This window comes from Scyliorhinus torazame, chromosome 2 (genome assembly GCF_047496885.1).
Source record: "Scyliorhinus torazame isolate Kashiwa2021f chromosome 2, sScyTor2.1, whole genome shotgun sequence".
Classification (NCBI taxonomy): Eukaryota; Metazoa; Chordata; class Chondrichthyes; order Carcharhiniformes; family Scyliorhinidae; genus Scyliorhinus; species Scyliorhinus torazame.
This window is the reverse complement of record NC_092708.1, coordinates 210,014,559-210,035,637: the sequence shown is the minus strand read 5'-3', so window position 1 is coordinate 210,035,637 and position 21,079 is coordinate 210,014,559. Positions and strand designations below refer to the sequence as shown.

General features: G+C 47.0%; 1 protein-coding gene across 8 annotated transcripts in view; it reads right to left on the bottom strand.

Annotated features, from left to right (window-relative positions):
- The window catches only part of LOC140395470 (zinc finger protein Helios-like), a 419,920-nt gene that overhangs the window by 93,781 nt on the left and 305,060 nt on the right, over positions 1–21,079 (bottom strand). For all 8 annotated transcript variants that reach the window (XM_072483282.1, XM_072483265.1, XM_072483313.1 and 5 more), the window contains one exon: positions 15,392–15,559. In XM_072483282.1, coding sequence (XP_072339383.1) covers positions 15,392–15,559 — 168 coding nt within the window. The remainder of the gene's footprint in view (positions 1–15,391; positions 15,560–21,079) is intronic.

Genomic DNA, 21,079 nt, shown 5'->3' with positions numbered 1-21,079 from the left:
AAGTGTCTGACCAAACACTCTGCTCATTTTTCCTATCAGCAAATCTTGGCCCCAGATTGCCAGTTTATCCAATTGGATACCTGCCTTCCATGCTCCAAAATTTACCGTGGCTGCTACGAACTATCGTGGAAGATCCACTTGTATACGTTGGGCAAAATCTTTGCAACAATATATGGAGGTGGTTGGGTATGAATATTTGTACATGCACCAACTTGCTGGCACAATCACGGTTAGAAAAGTTGCCAGCCTAGAAGTGGCAGGTACCATTTAAGATGCCTTAATGGTCTTTTGAGGTCTACTGTCAGAGGTTGACTAGAATGTTTCAGCAGGCTTGCAGGCTGCAAAGGCATCAAGGGCTGTGCCATTAAATAGAGTTGGCCTCCCGGTGTCAGACCAGTAAACAAGTTCTCCAGTCAGTCTCTGAGGCAATCCCCATCTGCCTGAATGCACCTACTGCTGCAGGCCACCTGATGGAGGTGCCCCTCCATAAAGTGGCCTGACTGCTGAGGGCTTTTAAAAAATATTAAAGTTGGAAAAGATGTCGAGAGCGTATCTCAAGATGGAGGCACCCACTTCATGGAAGAGGCTGGAGACGGCGTCCTGTGTGGGTACGAATCTGGGGGCGCTGGCAACGGCGCCGCTGCCGCTCCCTCCAAGGAGGTATACCACGAGCCAGGTGGTGGTGGCGGCCCTCAAAATTTGGAGGCAGTGGAGGCGGCATGGGGGGAAGTTGGGGCCTCGGTGTGGACCCCATTACGGGGGAACCACCGGTTCGCCCCAGGAAGAACAGGTGGAGGGTTTTCGGGGTGGCACAGGGCAGGGATACGAAAGTTGGGGGACCTGTTTGTGGACGGGAAGTTCGCGAACTTGGGTGAGCTGGAGGAGAAGTACGGGCTCCCCCCGGGGAACACCTTCAGGTACTTACAGGTAAGGGCGTTTGCCAGACGACAGGTGGTGGAATTCCCACGGCTACTGCCACACACAATACAGGACAGGGTGCTCTCGGTGGGGGTGGATGGGAGTGGGGAAGATCTCGGAAACTTACCAGGTGATGCAGGAGGAGGAGGAGGCCTCGGTGGTGGAGTTGAAAGGTAAATGGGAGGAGGAGTTGGGAGAGGAGATCGAAGAGGGGACGTGGGCAGATGCCCTAGGGAGGGTGAATTCTTCCTCTTCGTGCGCGAGGCTCAGCCTTATACAGTTTAAGGTGCTGCACAGGGCACACATGACCGGGACAAGGATGAGCTGGTTCTTTAGGGGTGAGGATAGGTGTGTAAGGTGCTCAGGGAGCCCAGCAAATCACACCCATATGTTCTGGGCATGCCCAGCGCTGGAGGAATTTTGGAAGGGCGTAGCGAGGACGGTGTCGAGGGTGGTAGGATCCAGGGTCAGACCGGGCTGGGGGCTCGCAATATTTGGGGTGGCGGAGGAGCCAGGAGTGCAGGAGGCGAAAGAGGCCGGAATTCTGGCCTTTGCTTCCCTGGTAGCCTGGCGAAGGATTCTCCTTCAGTGGAAAGATGCGAGGCCCCCAAGCGTGGAATCCTGGATCAGCGATATGGCAGGGTTCATTAAATTGGAGAGGGTGAAATACGCCTTGAGAGGGTCGGTACAAGGGTTCTTTAGGTGGTGGCAACCGTTCTTAGACTTTCTGGCAGAACGATAGACATTGGTCAATGGCAGCAGCAGCTCGGGGGGCGGGGTTTACTTTATTTTTGTTTATGTTATTACACTGGAGGGTCTGAGGGGGTGTATACACCGGTTGTGTTAAGTCAGGGTGTTAATGTTAATTTATTATTTATGTACAGGGGGGGGAGGGGTTTGGGGGGTTGCTTTTTTAGATTGTGTTTTGTATTTAACCCTGTTGGGTTCTTTTTTCTTTCTCATTTTGTTATTGATATTTTATGAAAACCTTTAATAAAATTTTTTTTTTTTTTTAAAAGATGGAGGCACCCTCTCTCTCCCTTACTTGAACTGCTGGTTCCTGCTCCAACTTAGCTGGGGAGGCCTCCTATTGGTCCTCCAGCTTTGAGAACCTGCCCAAAATCCTTAATTGGACAGAAATCCTTGGATGGTCATTTGGGGAAAATCACTGCGGGTGACTGTTTCCCACAAACTGCTGAGTCATAACAACCATTTGACCCTGATGTTGGGTTCCTGACCCAAAATTCTGCTCATTATTATTTTAGCCTAAATCAGACTTTGAACAAAATTGTTGAAGGCATCCCGAAAGCTTCCTTGAAAGGAAATCTCCCAAATATTGGCTGTTTTTAAAGTGGAATAGAACATTTACGGGCAGCACAGTAGCATTGTGGATAGCACAATTGCTTCACAGCTCCAGGGTCCCAGGTTCGATTCCGGCTTGGGTCACTGTCTGTGTGGAGTCTGCACATCCTCCCCGTGTGTGCGTGGGTTTCCTCCGGGTGCTCCGGTTTCCTCCCACAGTCCAAAGATGTGCAGGTTCGGTGGATTGGCCATGATAAATTGCCCTTAGTGTCCAAAATTGCCCTTAATGTTGGGTGGGGTCACTGGGTTATGGGGATAGGGTGGAGGTATTGATCTTGGGTAGGGTGCTCTTTCTAAGAGCCGGTGCAGACTCGATGGGCCGAATGGCCTCCTTCTGCACTGTAAATTCTATGATTCTATGATTAATCAACTGTAGAATATGTGCGGCATGGTGACACAGTGGTTAGCACTGCTGCTTAACAGCGCCAGGGACCCAGGTTCAATTCCAGCCTTTGTGGAGTTTACACATTCTCCCTGTGTCTTTGTGGGTTTCTTCCACGTGCTCCGGTTTCCTCCCACAGTTCAAAGATGTGCAGGTTAGGTGGACTGGCCATGCTAAATTGCCCCTTCGTGTCCAAAGATGTGTAGGTTAGGTTACGGGGTTGTGGAGAATGGTTGGGGGAGTGGGCCTAGGTAAGTTGCTCTTTCCGAGGATCAGTGCAGACTCGAAGGGCCAAATGGCCCCCTTCTGCACTGTAGAGATTTTATGATTTTTTTAAAAAACTGTAGAATATGGACCATGACTTAATTTTGGCACCAGACGACAAGCCGGTTTGAGGTTGCTGCCTCCGGCTTTGAAATCTTACAAGATCTTACTCAGATCTGACTTGATATAAAATACTCTCATTGTTGCTTGACTGTGCTGCTTTGAGCTAGCAAACAATGTAATTTTATTTTAATATAAAGTAACTTCAGTAATATTTAAAAGCCTATATTTGGAGGGTTATCAATTGACATCAATTAGTAGAAAATTTAAATTATGTTTTGCCAGTTGTCAGTGCGGTCAGTAGTTAAGCATTAACCTATCATTACAGTTATATATTCTAAATGAATTGTGCAAAGTCTTTAACATTCTTCAAAGTCATGAAATTCGTCAATGTTTCCTACAGAAAGAGTAAAGCACTCTAAAATTAGATGGGTCTCATTAGGTCATTCTAATTTAAAGGAATCCCTATGTCATGATTTGGTGGAGCAGCATGTGTAATACTAGTGCACATATGGCAATTATCAGAAGATGAAAAATGCAAGGAAGAATACTGGAAGCAAGCTTTACATTATGCATTGTTGTTGTCCTAATAGGAAAAAATATATGCCAATACTAACTTGATTTCTCAGTTAAATGAAATACAAGCTCAAACATATTACAGTAATACATACTAAGTATGAAACTGAAAGAAAAAACATAAAAGGTGACAAGGATTAGTGAAAAGCCAGAGGATTGGGCAAGTTTTAAAAACCAACAAAAGATGACCAAAAAAATAATAAAAAGAGAGAGAAGATAAACTATGAGGGTAAACTATCAGGTAACATAAAAATGGACAGCAAGCGCTTCTTTAAGTATTTAAAAAAGAAGCAAGAGACCAAAGTGAATATAGGCCCCTGAGAGAATGACTGGGAAAATAATAATGGGGAACCAGGAAATGGCAGGGGAGCTAAACAAATACTGTGCATCAGTCTTCACAGTGGTAACAGACACTAGTAACATTCCAAAAATACTAAATAATATAGGGGCAGAAGTGGGGGAGGAAATAAATACAATAACTTTCACTAGCGAAAAAGTACTACGGAAACTAATGGGGTAAAAGACCGATAAGTCACCTGGACTTGATGGGTTGCACCCCGGGATATTAAAGGAAGTAGCTGCAGAGATGGGGGATGCACTGGTAGTAATCTTCCAAGAATCCATAAATTCTGGAAAAATTCCAGAGGATTGGAAAACTCTGAATTATTCAAAAAGGGGGGGTGACAAAAAACGTGCAACTATTGGCCAGTTAGCTTAACTTGTAATTGGGAAAATTATAAAAGATGTAATTGCAGAACATTTAGAAATGCATAACATAATCAAGCAGAGTCAGCATAGCTTCATGAAGGGGAAATCATGCCTGAATTTGGGCGGCAAGGTGGGGCAGTGGTTAGCACTGCTGCCTCATGGCACTGAGGACCAGGATTCAATCCTGGTCCCGGGTCACTGTCCATGTGGAGTTTCACAGTGCCTGGATGGGTCTCACCCCACAACCCGAAGATGTGCAGGGTAGGTGGATTGGTCATGCTAAAATTGCCCCCTTAATTAGATAAATAAAAGAAAATGCCTGAAAATTTGAGGTGGAAATGAGCAGGCTAGATAAAGTGGAACCAGTAGATGTAATGTACTTGGATATCCAAAAAACGCCCGATAAGGTACAGCACAAAATGATTTTTAATAAGATGAGTCCATTGTGTTAGGGGTTGTATTTTAGCATGGATAGAGGATTGGCTAACTGGTGGAAGACAGAGAATTGGGATAAGAGGGTATTTTCAGGATAATAACCTAAATACTAGTGGAGAGAAGAGAGAATACCACCACCAGCAAATGGCGCGCCGCCGAGAAACACGTGGCTTGGAGACCAGAGAGTCCCACCCGAAGAGTCTACAGAAGATATAGATAGGTTAGAGATATAGATAGGTTAGGTGAGCAGGTAAAAACGTGGCAGATGGAATATAATGTCGGAAAATGTGAAGTTATCCACTTTGGTAGGCAGACTAAAGGAGCTGAATATTATTTAAATGGAGAAAGAATGTAGAAAACTGCAGCACAGAGGGATTTGGGTGTCTTCATACATAAATCACAAAAAGCTAGCCTGCAAGTTCAACAGGTAATTGGTAAGGCAAATGGAATGTTGGCATTTATTTCAAAGGGAATGGAGTACAGAAATAGGGAAGTCTTGCTAAAACTATATTAGACCACACCTAGAATACTGTATCAAAGGAGTGATATTTTGGTATTGGAGGCTGTCCAGAGAAGGTTCACTAGGTTGATCCTCGGTGTGGATGGATCTTCTTATGAGGAGACGTTAAGTAGGTTGGGCCTGTACTCATTGGCGTTTAGAAGAATGAAAGGTGACCTTATTGAGACATAAAGGATTCTTAGTGGGTTTGACAGGGTAGATTTGAAGAGGTTATTTACCCTTGTGGGAGAGTCTAGGACCAGAGGGTATAATCTCAGAGTAACTGGTTGCCCATTTAAGACAGAGATTAAGAGGAATTTCTTCTCTCAGAAGATAGTGAACCTGTGGAATTCTTTACCGCAGAGAACTGTAGGGGCTGGGTTGTTAAGTATATTAAAGGCTGAGGTAGGCAGATTTTTCATCAGTAAGGGAATCAAGGGTTATGGGAATAAGGCCTTAAAGTGGAATTGAGGATTACATCAGATCAGTCATGATCTCATTGAATGGCAGAGCAGACTCAATGGGCCTAATGGCCTACTTCTGCTCCTACGTCCCACAGGAACATATGGTCTTATCAGTAGGTATTCACTCTACTGAGCATAACCTGGATGATGTATTCCACTTGGGACCTAATCAGCATTTCTGTAGGAAAGTGGAGAAACTTCACTAAACACACAGAGAATTTGAACAACCCTATATTGCAGTACTGTTCCTTATGGCTGAAATACTTAGTGGAAGGCAGTAATTGTAGTCTTAGTAATAACAATAATAATCTTTATTCGTTTCACAAGTAGGCTTACATTAACACCGCAATGAAGTTACTGCGAAAATTCCTTAGTCGCCAAACTCCGGCACCTGTTCGGGTACACTGAGGGAGAATTCAGAATGTCCAATTCATCTAACAAGCACGCCTTTCAGGACTTGTGGGCGGAAACCGGAGCACCCCGAAAAAACCCACGCAGACATGGGGAGAACGTGCAGACTCCGAACAGACAGTGACCCAAGCCGGGAATCGAACCCAGTTCCCAGGTGCTGTGAAGCAACAGTGCTAACCACTGTGCTACCATGCTGCCCAAGTGATGAGAAACTGAAGTAGAATTCACAATTAGCAATTTCTATAATGCAAATGGAATACATTTTCTTAAATAAGACCATTGGGGAAAATGGTGGTGTAATGGTAATGACACTGGACCAATAATACAAAAGCCACGGAGAGGCGTTCAAATCTGACCACAACAGCTAGGAGAATGTTTTTTTAATTTAATGAATAAATCTGGAAAATAAAGCTAGTCCCAGTAATGGAGACCATGAAACCATCGTTATTATTTTTCTATTTGGCTTTAATGAAAGGGGATTGGAATAAAAGGATAAAGAAGTCTTGCTACATAGAATCATAGAATTTACAGTGCAGAAGGAGGCCGTTCGGCCCATGGAGTCTGCACTGGCCCTTGGAAAGAGCACCCTACTTAAGCCCAGGCTTCCAATCTATCTCGTAACCCAGTAACCCCATCTAACCTTTTGGACACAAAGAGGCAATTTAGCGTGGGCAAACAACCTAACCTTCACATCTTTGGACTGTGGGAGGAAACCGGAGCACCCGGAGGAAACCCATAGAGACACGGGGAGAAAGTGCAAACTCCACACAGACAGTCACCCGATGCCGGAATTGAACCTAGGACCCTGAATCTGTGAGGCAGCAGTGCTAGTGCTGCAGCAATGCTAACCACTGTGCCACCGTGCCATCTAATACATAATATAGGATAGTTGTACAGGGTTTTGGTGATACCGCATCTCGAGCATTGTGTGCTGTGCAGTTTTAGTCTCCACATTCAAGAAAGGATATACTTCCAATGGAGGCATGCAGCGAAGGTTGATTAAATTGGTCTCTGGGATGAGACGGATGAGAAGGTTACCCTATGATGAGAGACTGAATAAACTGGGCTTATATTCTCTGACGTTTAGAAGAATAAGAGGCCATCGGGCAGCACGGTGACACAGTGGTTTGCTGCCTCACGGCAGCGAGGTCCCAGGTTCGATCCAGGCTCTGGGTCACTGTCCGTGTGGAGTTTGTACATTCTCCCCGAGTTTGCGTGGGTTTCGCCCCCACAACCCAAAGGTGTGCAGGGTAGGTCAACTGGCCACGTTAAATTCCCCCTTAATTGGAAAAAATTAATTGGGCACTCTAAATTTAAAAAAAAAAATTGAAATAAAAAAAAGAATGAGAGGCCTTGACGTAGTGGTATTGTCACTGGACTGAAAACTCAGAGTCCCAGGGTATGCTCTGGGGTCCCGGCTTTGAATCCCGTCATGGCAGATGGTGAAATTTGAATTCAATAAAATCTGGAATTAAAAGTCTTGTGATGACCATGAACCCACTGTCGATTGATGTAAAAATCCATCTGGTTCACTAATGTCCTTCAGGGAAAGAAATCTGCCATCCTTACCTGGTCTGGCCTACATGTGACACCAGACCCACACAGCGGCGTGGTTGACTCTTAACTGTCCCCCACTGAAATGGCCTGACAAGCCACTCAGTTGAAGGACAATTAGGCAACAAATGCTGGCCCAGCCAGCGATGCCCACATTCCAAGAAACAAATTTAAAAAAAATATCATTGCAACATATAAAATTCTGAAGGGGCTTGAAGGGACAAAGAATGATTGCTTCCGTTGGTCGGGGAATCTAAAACACTTGATAGTCTCAGGATGAGGGACCGATCATTTACAACTAATATGAGGAGAAATCTCTTCACTCAAAGGCTTGTGAATCTTTGAAATTCTCTACTCCAGAGGGTTGTGAATGATCCCATTGTTGCATACATTTAAGGCTGGGATAGGCAGGTGTTTGTAGGGCAGAATTCTCCCAAGCTATTTCCAGGTGCGGCCTCCGGCAGAAAACGAGGTGCAATTCCCGCCGGGTGGTCGGGCGCGATCCAGATAGCAATCCACCAATACTTAGCAATTTTTTGGGAGGGGCTTTGCATCAATACTGGGGGAGGCGGGGTCTAAACACACCAGCATGCCTGTCTTCACAGAGATCAGGGCACCGTTTTTGTGACAGTGTCCCCACCACCATCCTTGCCGGCATCAACCTCCTTTTTTCCACTACCCCCTCCCTTCCTAAAGGATCGCTGACATTGGGGCCCTCCCAAAGGATCTCCCTTCAGGCTCCACCCCTTCTCACCAGCAAAGACTCTCCCCTTCTAGATGGCACCAGCACCACCCACCAATCACCCATGGCATCCAACCCCCATGGTGAATGACACCCCACTATGGAATCGCCAAATGCCCTCCCCTTTATGCCTTCCCCCCCTCAATCCCTCCTTTCAGGCCATATCCCTTGGCAATGCCAACATGGCACTGCACTCTGGCGCTTAACTGGCATTGCCGATTAGCACCAGCAGTCCCCGACCATCCGAGGGCTCCAATGTCCTCCAAGCAACCCCCCCACGACCCGACCACAAATTGATCATTCAATATGATCATAGATAATCTTGGGCTTCAACTCCATTTTCCTGTCAGCTCCCAATATCCATTATTGTCTTGAGACATTGGGGGCGATTGTCCAGGCGCATTGTGCCCGGGAGAACAGTACCGGGAGAACAGTGGAAGAGCCCCTAATCGGAGGTTGTGCTGGGAACCGACCAGTGCGAGATGTTCCTAGCCTGCTGCAGGTGATGTTATCTGGTTCCGGTCGGGTGTGACCAGATGGGCATGTTTAAATGAGCATTTAAATATGCTCTGACTGTTTCGAGCTGGAATCACCGCTCCCCCTCCTCAGCCCCCCAGCGCAGCAGAGGCCGGCAGGAATTACTACTGGGACGAAATTCTCCGGCATCGGCGCGATGTCCGCCGACCGGCGCCAAAAACGGCGCTAATCAGTCCGGCATTGCGCCACCCCAAAGGTGCGGAATCCTCCGCATCTTGGGGGGCCGAGCCCTAAACTTGAGGGGCTAGGCCCGAGCCGGACTGATTTCCGCCCCGCCAGCTGGCGGAAAGGGCCTTTGGTGCCCCGCCAGCTGGCGCGGAAATGACATTGAGGGCGGCGCATGCGCGGGAGCGTCAGCGGCCACTCACGGCATCCCCGCGCATGCGCAGTGGAAGGAGTCTCTTCTGCCTCCGCCATGGTGGAGACCGTGGCGAAGGCGGAAGGAAAAGAGTGCCCCCACGGCACAGGCCTGCCCGTGGATCGGTGGGCCCCGATCGCGGGCCAAGCCACCGTGGGGGCGCCCCCCGGGGCCAGATCGCCCCACGCCCACCTGCTGCAGCTTCCTCCCCCTCAAGCAGCTCAGTGTGGTGTGCCCAACCAGGTCCAATGGGCTACACGATGGCCCCGGTTGGCACTGCAGGCTCTGTCACTGCATGTCTTCCCCCCCCACCCACCTCTGCACCCCTGGCCCCATCGGTGGCCGACACCATGGGGGCCTATGGCCCTGGTGCAGTCCCGGATGACCGAGGTACTGTCGACTGCCGCTGCCCTTGCCAGCTATGCGCTTTGCGGCCCCGCCCGGCACCCCCGCAGGGGCTACTGTCGGCATTGCCATGGGTGAGCCACCGGCGGGTGAGGGGGATATATGGCAGAGGGTGGGGTGCGGGGCTGGGGGCACCCATACGGCCGGTGTCACTCTGCAGACCCAGGGGCCAAGGTGGATGCTCAGTGGGGTGCGCAGCAAGATGCGTTGCAGGCTGCAAAAATGGCGGTCCGTGACTGGCCACCGCCCCAGTCCAATGGGGGGGTCACCCTTGCCACTCTGCCTGTTCCCCCGTCAACCCCCCATTCCCCGGCCCTGGCAGGCCCCAACCCCCCCACCCCAGTCAGCCCGGCCAGGCAGCCCACAGTCACGCCTCTGTGTCGTACTCCTAGTAATAAAAAAGAAGATAGGAGGAGTTTTTATTTCAATATACAAAAGCTAAGAGAGAGGCAAAAATAGACATTGGACCACTGGAAAATCTGGCTGGAGAAGAAATAATAGGAAACAAAGAAATGTCAGAGGATCTGAACATAGAACATAGAACAATACAGCGCAGTACAGGCCCTTCGGCCCACGATGTTGCACCGAAACAAAAGCCATCCAACCTACACTATGCCATTATCATCCATATGTTTATCCAATAAACTTTTAAATGCCCTCAATGTTGGCGAGTTCACCACTGTAGCAGGTAGGGCATTCCACAGCCTCACTACTCTTTGCGTAAAGAACCTACCTCTGACCTCTGTCCTATATCTATTACCCCTCAGTTTAAAGTTATGTCCCCTCGTGCCAGCCATATCCATCCGCGGTAGAAGGCTCTCACTGTCCACCCTATCCAACCCCCTGATCATTTTGTATGCCTCTATTAAGTCTCCTCTTAACCTTCTTCTCTCCAACGAAAACAACCTCAAGTCCATCAGCCTTTCCTCATAAGATTTTCCCTCCATACCAGGCAACATCCTGGTAAATCTCCTCTGCACCCGCTCCAAAGCCTCCACGTCCTTCCTATAATGCGGTGACCAGAACTGTACGCAATACTCCAAATGCGGCCGTACCAGAGTTCTGTACAGCTGCAACATGACCTCCCGACTCCGGAACTCAATCCCTCTACCAATAAAGGCCAACACTCCATAGGCCTTCTTCACAACCCTATCAACCTGGGTGGCAACTTTCAGGGATCTATGTACATGGACACCTAGATCCCTCTGCTCATCCACACTTTCAAGAACTTTTCCATTAGCCAAATATTCCGCATTCCTGTTATTCCTTCCAAAGTGAATCACCTCACACTTCTCTACATTAAACTCCATTTGCCACCTCTCGGCCCAGCTCTGCAGCTTATCTATATCCCTCTGTAATCTGCTACATCCTTCCACACTATCGACAACACCACCGACTTTAGTATCGTCTGCAAATTTACTCACCCACCCTTCTGCGCCTTCCTCTAGGTCATTGATAAAAATGACAAACAGCAACGGCCCCAGAACAGATCCTTGTGGTACTCCACTTGTGACTGTACTCCATTCTGAACATTTCCCATCAACCACCACCCTCTGTCTTCTTTCAGCTAGCCAATTTCTGATCCACATCTCTAAATCACCCTCAATCCCCAGCCTCCGTATTTTTTGCAATAGCCTACCGTGGGGAACCTTATCAAACGCTTTGCTGAAATCCATATACACCACATCAACTGCTCTACCCTCGTCTACCTGTTCAGTCACCTTCTCAAAGAACTCAATAAGGTTTGTGAGGCATGACCTACCCTTCACAAAGCCATGCTGACTATCCCTGATCATATTATTCCTATCTAGATGATTATAAATCTTGTCTCTTATAATCCCCTCCAAGACTTTACCCACTACAGACGTGAGGCTCACCGGCCTATAGTTGCCGGGGTTGTCTCTGCTCCCCTTTTTGAACAAAGGGACCACATTTGCTGTCCTCCAGTCCTCTGGCACTATTCCTGTAGCCAATGATGACATAAAAATAGTTACTTTGCATCAGTCTTCTCATTGGAAGGCACCAGTGGGATGCCAAAGCTCCAGGAGAATCAGGGGTCAGAGGTGAGTGAAGTGACCATCACTAAGGAGAAGGTTCTGGGGAAACTTAAAGGTCTGAAGGTGGATAAGTCATCTGGACTGGATGGACTACACCCCAGGGTTCCATGAGCGATAGCTGAGGAGATTGTGGAGGCATTGTTGGTGATCTTTCAGGAATCAGTGGAGGTAGGAAGGGTCTCAGTGGACTAGAAAGTGGCTAATGTAACACCGCTGTTTAAGAAGGGAAGGAGGCAGAAGGCAGGAAATTATAGGCCGGTTAGCCTGACTTCAGTCATTGGTAAGATTTTGGAGTTCATTATTAAAGATGAGATCGCGGAGGACTCGGAAGTGCTTGATTAAATAGGACTGAGTCAGCACGGCTTCGTCAAAGGGAGGTCATGTCTGACAAATCTTGCGAGTTCCTTGAGAAGGTATCAAGGAAGTTAGACAAAGGAGAACCAATGGATACGATTTATTTAGATTTTCAGAAGGCCTTTGACGAGGTGCCACATAAAAGACTGTTTAATAAGTTAAGAGCCCATAGTGTTAAGGGAAAGAACCTGACATGGATAGAGGATTGGCTGACTGGCAGAAGACAGGGAGTAGGGATAAAGGGGTCTTTTTCAGGATGGCAGCCGATGACTAGTGGTGTGCCTCAGGGGTCTATGCTGGGACCATAACTTTTCACAATATACATGATTTGGAAGAAGGAACTGAAGGCACTGGTGCTAAGTTTGCAGATGATATAAAGATCTGTAGAGGGACATGTAATATTGAGGAAGCAGGGGGCTGCAGAAGGATTTGGACAGGCTAGGAGAGTGGGCAATGAAGTGGCCGATGGAATACAATGTGGAAATGTGTGAGGTTATGTACTTTGTAAGGAGGAATGGAGCCATAGACTATTTTCTATATGGGGAAATGCTTAGGAAATCAGAAGCACAAAGGGACTTGGGAGTCCTTGTTCACGATTCTCTTAAAGTTAATGTGCAGGTTCAGTCGGCAATTTGGAAGACAAATGCAATGTTAGCATTCATGTCGAGAGGGCGAGAATAAAAGAGCAGGGATGTACTTCTGAGGCTGTGTAAGGCTCTAGTCAGACCCCATTTGGAGTATTGTGAGAAGTTTTTGGCCCCATATCTAAGGAAGGATGTGCTGGCCTTGGAAAGGGTCCAGAGTAGGTTCACAAGAATGATCCCTGGAATGAAGAGCTTGTCATATGAGGATCAGTTGAGGACTCCCGGTCTGTACTCATTGGAGTTTAAAAGGATGAGGGGATCTTATTGAAACTTACAGGGTACTGTGAGGCCTGGATAGAGTAAATGTGGAGAGGATGTTTCACTTGTATGAAAAACTAGAAGCAGAGGACACAAACTCAGACTAAAGGGCCGATCCTTTAAAACAGAGATGAGGAGGAATTTCTTCAGCCAGAGGGTGGTGGATCTGTGGAACTCTTTGCCGCAGAAGGCTGTGGAGGCCAAATCGCTGAGTGTCTTTAAGACCGAGATAGATAGGTTCTTGATTAATAAGGGGATCAGGGGTTATGGGGAGAAGGCAGGAGAATGGGGATGAGAAACATATCACCCATGATTGAATGGCAGAGCAGACTCGATAGGCTGAGTGGCCTCATTCTGCTCCCATGTCTTGTGGTCTTGCGGTGTTATAGTCTCCCCTCTCTCTTCCTCATCAGCCACAACGTCGTTTTTTAAAAGCACAAGTGAACCACGCCGTCGGGAACTATGTCCGTCGGAGGCGGAGGCCCGCTAAAGACATGCAACCGGTGTTTACTGTACGTGCTTTCCGGACCGCAGTGACGCTGCTGTCGAGGTGACGGAGATTTGCGATTTGGCGTCAAATCGGTGCCCGCTGCGATTTTGGCGTTGGAACCTATTCTTTGCCTAAGCCCGTTTCGCGATTTCACCCTCAGCCAGCAGGGAATCCTCCCAACGTATTTCAGTTCTTATTGCAAAAAAAATCCTTATTATCGTTTACCAAACAAAAAGATTCTTGAAGTGAATCTTGATATTAGTTTAAATTTAAAAAACACAGTTAAATAAAGTGAACAATTTTTTAAAAATGTAAATGGTGTTGCACTAAGCTGTATGGATTGATAGATGCCAATGCTTTCATTCCAAAACTGTGCCAACATAACTATATAAGATAGAAATTCACATTCTCCCCTTGTTTGCATGGGTTTTGCCCCCACAACCCAAAAGATGTGCAGGGTAGGTGGATTGGTGACGTTAAATTTCCCCTTAATTCGAAAGAAATGAATTGGGTATTCTAAATTTTTTTTTTTTAAAGATCTTTTAAGTTTTTTTAAAAAATTGATCTTTTAAACAGGTTTTCAGTCAATGTGGACCATTTTTAGAAAAAAAATCTGTTTCCATCTTTAAAATGGACAGGAAGCCAAACAGAGAAAACAATAAGGCCCAAGATATACACTAAAAAGCAAGGAGTAAAGATTTAGAACGGCAAAAAACATGAGTTAAAAAGCAGGGAGTAAAGATGTAGAATGGCAGAAAACTTGAGTTAAAAAGCAAGGGGCAAAGGTTTAGAACGGTAGAAAACATGAGTTAAAATTAAGAGGAAGGAATTGGGGGAAAGAGGGAACAGAAGAAAAAAAGAACAACATATGCGAAGTGTTCACTCATATTTCTATGTCAAATATTGAGTTTTTAATATTTACGGGGCAATTTTAACCCAAACTGCCTGTTTAGGAACTCGTAGGCTTAGGTGTAACATTACATTTATACCCCATTCGATTTTCCTCTCCGTTGAACTCATTGGAGGATTATATTGTGTGGCATGTGAAAATGGTACTCTATTCAGTTCCATGGGTTTCCTGACGGGCGAATGTGGTTAAGATTAGCCCCTTAATAGTTTGGAGCTCATATTACAATAATAAAACTATTTATTATACTTAATTTTATTACTGCAATATTGTTTATTGCAATCTTGCAGTGTGTGTATTATAAAACAAACAAATCCAGCCAGCCCGCAGCAGCAGGAATTACCATGAATCTGACAGCAATCCAAAGGTGGTGTATAACTGCCCACAGAAATTCCCACCACTGCACACAACATATACCATTAGAGTAAACAAACTGAAAAAGCCCATCTCTCGCCATGCTTATATTAGCATTAGACCATTTGACCAATAACAAAGCAGGAGCAATTGGGAAAAAATAAACTCACTCTTAAAACGAAATGGACTACAGAAAAACCTACTGATTCTTACTTCAGAACTGTGATAGAGTGCGCAATACATCAAACAGGTTCATGACTTAAAACAAGGTTCTGCACTGTTAAGATACAGGAAATGTCAAAAACTAATAGAGAAAGAAAAACTAAAAATGGTTTTGTTCGCTTTGGGGGATTTCGCAACAGGTTTTTACAATGATAGTGATACTTTCTGAAAAAAATTAAAATAGTTCTTTTTGCGCACTACTCTCCTTGTACTAATTGAAAACAAATTGATAAATCCAGTTATTCTGGTTGCACTTTACTTCACAATTTATGTGTCATTGTCTGTTGTATTGGACATTATTTTGCTTAATTAATCAGGGAAACACTGGGGGTTTCCATTCCTGACAAGTTCAAAGCTTTGGCTAGAGACATATGTTGACCAAAGGTAAGTGCAAAGTCACTTGCTCATATACAGTAGACATCTAACTTACCAGAATGTGTCCTGAGGTGCCCAGTGAGTGCATCCCGCCGCCTGCAGGCATAGCTGCAGAAAGGGCATTTGAAAGGTTTCTCTCCTGTGTGCAACTTGACGTGCCTCAGTAGGTTTCCTTTTTGGGTAAATGAAGCACCGCACTGGTTGCAGTGGAAAGGACGTTCACCTGTAACACATAAAACCAGGATAGCACACCTGCGATCAAAAGGAGAGTTCAAGGGACCAGGTGTTGAAAATATTACCATGGCCGACATTCCATGATAGCAGCTTTCAGGTCTCACCATTAATACAACTCCCAAAAAGAAACCACTGGAAGAAGTAGCTTGAAGTAGTTTTGAGCTGGGTGGCATGAGGGATTGATCAAAAATGGTCAGTTCAAATGACAGGGAGGAGGATATGCTCTGAATTTTAAGTGCAGCATAATCCTAAACAAATTGTTTACAAACAGGCTTACATAAAGCACATAGAAAAACTTGTCCCCATGATCACTGAAACACACTGTATCGACTATGTTAATTTAGTTTTTAATAATTCCAGCTTAAAATTGCACTGATGTGCTTAAAGCAGAGATGATCAAATTTCCAACTTCATGGACTATTTATTGCATACCATGGGTCACATTTGAAGAAGTACGAAACATCAAAGGTCAAGGAATGCATATAAAGACCATTCCCCCCACCCAGCTAAACTTCACACTTCAATTAAAAATTAGTTTTCTGCAATTAAAAACGTGGTGCCTGTGGGATAGATATGGTCAACAGGCAGCTTGAGTTTAAACTATACATATTTTTAAAATACTGAGAGATAGAAAAAAACCCACATTAATGCATTGCTTTTCACTGAGCACTGATATTGGCAATTGAAACCTTTAATAGGAAAATCATTGATTAATTCAAAGTAGCTGAAATTTACAGCGCTTTCAGGCTGCTGCAGTGATCATTTGTATAAATCTGACTGGATCCAGCAGTCATTGTAAGCAGAGAATGTGACTCCCAATTTAATGTTGAAACTACTGCTATTACTGTTTGTAATGATCAATTCAAAAATTCAAAGCAATTTTAAAAACATGTTGCATAAATAAAAAAAGCACAATGACACAGCACATGATTATATCAAATTATTTATAAATCATCACATTGCAGACATGACTTAATAATCTACTGTTTGTATAATATTGCTGCCCATGGACAAAATGTTAAATTCTGACATGCCCCTAGAAGTTGAATTTTAAAATTATTTTGCTTCTTCACCCAGTCAAACATTGCTTTAATTACAATGCAAAGTAAACAACTGGAAACCTGCAGAAAAGCGACAAATATAATTTCAAGTTCATTCTAAAGCTATGTTATATCTGACCCCAGTCTCAGCATTTTAAAATGATTCAATGATTCTTCCTTTATTCTGGATCACCCTACATCAGTGACACACTTCTCTCAATCCCCCTGATTACTACTGTTCATGTCATGTTATCTGTGCTCTCCTTGGCTCGTTGTTTTCAGATGCTTGTCAATGGTGGTTTACCACTGCCTTCCACTCTCAGGAACAGGGCAAGGAGGCAGGTACCATGTCTAACTCAGCCAGACTGGAATTGAAACTGTACTATTGGCATTGTTCCAACCCATACTTTAGCCATCGAGCCAAGTGAGCAAATCAACACCCCCAATTACAATGGTTACTCCACAAATATTATTTTTCTGTGTTGACACCAGCTTGGTACCTGGTGCCAGAATGAGATCAGTCGCCCTAAAGAAATTGTCCCTCACTCTTCGGAGAAACATCATCTCCACTTGGTGTTTTCTACTGTTGGCAAAGGAGAGAGTAGGCTTGTACTTTGTGGAGCATCATTTAAAATTGGTATTATGAAGCCATTGAAAATGCCAAAGCACTGGAGTTTATTTTTAGAGAATCAAAGCTGAGGAGCAAAGAGGTTATTCTAAACGAGCATGTGGGGGCCGAATCTTACCATAGTTTTCAAAGTGTCAGGCTCGGACTGAAAACCCGCATGTAGTTCTCAAGTTGCACAGCCCAGTTTTCACTCCAGAGTCCCTCTTAGTTAAAAACAACTGCTGGAAATGGTTTAAGCCATCACTTTCGTGGACCAGAGCCTAATAGAGCCGGCAGCACCAGCTCCACAGAGATAAGGGCGCCATCTTTAAAGGGCGCTCTGATCAGAACTGAAGATCAGCCCCATCCCTAATCCAGCACAAAGTTTTGCCCACGTTCACACCCCCACACAATCATCGGGGGCTCTCTTCTCTCTCCTTCCACCACGGAAGTATCACCAGTGTCCCCCCAACTCACTCCCACCCCCCTCCCCCCCCTTGCCAGCAAGTTATTCCCTCAATGGCCTTGGCACTCTGTCCCCCACCACACATAACGGGAACCCCCACACCCTTGCGGCTCCCCAGGGGGCCTATGACATCACTGCCCCTCGACACACATTGGCACAGCACCAACCTGGCAATGCTACCTGTGCCAAGGGTCAGTGCCTCTCTCCCCCTGGGGCTATACTTACCTTTGCACCACTGGGGGATCCCCTAGACTGATTCACGTCTTCAAATAGGGGGATCATGTGGGGTGGGGGGACTGGGTAATTACATTCAACTGTATCCACCAACATTTAAATGAGATTCCCACCCATTGTGGGCATGAATCTCGTGACATCATCGCCAAGGGGTGTGGAAAGTTGGGAAACGCGATCTCTCTGGAGAGAATCGCGTTTCCCGATTCTCTTCGGATTTTTTGCCTACACTTGAGATCCCATGTACCGCTAATGCAGGCTCAAACCATTATGTTGGTTAGACCATACTTAAGACCACCGTGCACAGTTCTCACCGAGACATCTGACACCTGGCCTGGTTCGTTGCCGAGCACCAAGTCCAATATGGTCTCCCCCCTAGTTGGCCTATCTACATGTTGAGTCAGGAATCCTTCCTGTACACACCTGACAAAATCTGCTCCATCCAAACCATTTGTCAATATTAGGGTAGTTGAAGTCGCCCATGACAACAACTCTGTTACTTCTGCACTTTTCCAAGATCTGACGCCCAATCTGTTCCTCTATCTCTCTGCTGCTATTGGGGGGTCTATAGGAAACTCCCAATAAAGTGCCTGCTCCTTTCTTGTTTCTGACCTCCACCCATACTGACTCAGTAGACAAACCCTCCTCAACTACCTCCTTTTCTGCAGCTGTGGTGCACTCCCTAATTGACAGTGCCACTCACCTCCTTTTTTACCTCCCTCCATATTCTTCTTAAAACATCTAAACTCCGGAACATCTAACAACTATTCCTGCCCCTGTGAAATCCATGTCTCTGTAATGACCACAACATCGTAGTTCCAAGTACTGATCCATGCAACTTTGACATATCAACTGTCTATCCTTCCTCACAGACTTGCTGCATACTATTTCTGCCTGCTCAACAGCTACCCTATCCTCTGATCCATAGCTCTGGTTGCCATCCCCCTACCAAACTAGTTTAAACCCTCCCGATGAGCTCTACCAAACTTCCCACCCAGGATATTGGTGCCCCTCCAGTTTAGGTGCAATCCATCCTTCATGTACAGGTCCCACCTTCCTCAGAAGATATCCCAATGATCCACATATCTGAAGCCTTCCCTCCTGCACCAACCCTGTAGCCACGTGTTCAGCTGCACTCGCTCTCTGCTCCTTGCCTCACTTGCACGTGGCACCGGTAGCAATCCTGAGATTACTACTCTGCTTGTCCTGCTCTTTAGCTTCCAACCTAACTCCCTAAAATCACTTTTTAGATCCTCATCTCTTTTCTTAGCTATGTCGTTGGTGCCTATGTGCACCATGACTTCTGGTTGCTCCCCCTCCCCCTTAAGAATCCTGTAGACTCGATCCGAGACTCATGCCCAGCCCCGCTCCCGCGATTCTCCGGTCCCCATGCGCGGATTACATAGCGCGGCTGAGGGCCATTGACAGAGGCCCCCCCTGCGATTCTCCGGGCAAAACTGGCCGAGTTCCCGACGGCGTGGTTCTAACCACGTATCGCCGGTTGGGATCCTCAGTCGCACTGGTGGGGGGAACGCGCGCCGGGGGGGGGGGGGGCCTCATGGGCAGCCGGGGCAGCAATCGGGTGGCGCGGGTCCACGTGCACGCACCATCTCAGGGGGACCTACATTTCCGATGACAGTCCGCGATCCAAGTCCGCAATGGCGCACGGGGCGGCCGCTGTAAGCCACCGTAGCCTCCCGACCGGACGTGTGGGGGCCGTTTCCTCAGCGAGATCTGCGAGCAGCTCCCTGGGGCCCTGCTAGCCCCCTGCAGGTAGGATCATCGCTCTTGACTTTTTTAAGGAAAGTCAAGAGTGAAACACAAGCGTTTTTGCGCTGGCATGGGGACATAGCCCCATTTTTGGAGAATCCAGCCCCTGGTTTCCTAAATACAAAAAGGATCTGGAGATATTGAAGAAAATGCAAAGAAGATTTACACAGATGTTACCAGAAATGAGAGGATATAACTATCAGGAAAAATATAAACTGGCTGGGGCTCTTTTCTGTGGAAGAAATAAAACTGAGAGGTGACCGAATAGATCTCTTTAAAAATCTAGAAGGGTTAAATGGAGTAGACATAGATAAGGGCCGGGATTCTACGAGCCCGCGGCAGGACGGAGAATCGGCGGGGGGGGGGGGGGGGGGGGCGGGGGGTGCGAGAATCCCGCCACGCTGCTCCGACGCCCGGCCGCTGATTCTCCAGCGACCGGAGAATCGACGCCAATCACGACTGCGCGGTCACCGTGGCACCGGTTGGGGGCCGTTGAAAGTAGCCCCCGCGGCGATTCTCCGCGCCGATTCTCTGCGCTCGACGGACTGAGTGCCTGCCGAGTTACGCCGAGTCCCACCGGCGGGAACTCAGCGTTCTGGCTGCGGGGGCCGTCCTGATGGGGGGATGGGGGGGCCTCCACGGTGGCCAGGCCCGCGATCTCAGCGTTCTGGCTGTGGGGGCCGTCCTGATGGGGGGTGGGGGGGATCCGACTCCGGGGGGCCTCCACGGTGGCCAGGCCCGCGATCCGGGGCTACCGATCGGCAGGCGCGCTCATTCCGGGGGAGGGGACCTATGTTCCTCCGCGCCGGGCCCTGATAGGGCTCCGCCATGTTGTACGGGGGCCGCCGCGGAGATGGCAACCATGAGCATGCGCCGGCGCGGAGATGACTGGCGCGCGCATGCGCGGACCTGCGCTGGCCGTGCAGGGCTGTCTTTCGGCGGCGGAGCAGCACACAGCACTCCGGCGCCGTTCTAGCCCCCGAAGAAGAGGAGAATTACTGGGCCTGGAGGCCCTTTGACTCCGGCGTTGCTTGTGCCGATTTTGACGTTGGCGTAAACACTTGGTCGCGATATTGGAGAATCCCGGCCAAGGCTTTTCCACTTGTGGGGATCCAAAATTAAAGATTAAAAATACAAGATAGTCACTAATAAATCCAACAAGAAATTAAAGAGATACTTCTTTACCCAGAGAGTTGTCAGGAGTAGTTGTGGTGAATAGCATTGCTGTTTTTAAGGTGTTGCCAGACAAGTGCCCGAGTGTGAAAGGAATAGAAGAGTGTGATGACAAGGTTAGATGAAGTATGATGAGTGTGGGTTTGTATGGAACATAAACATAGGTCAGATGGGCTGAATGTTCTGTTTCTGTGCTGTGAAATCTATCGAATAGATTTTGCT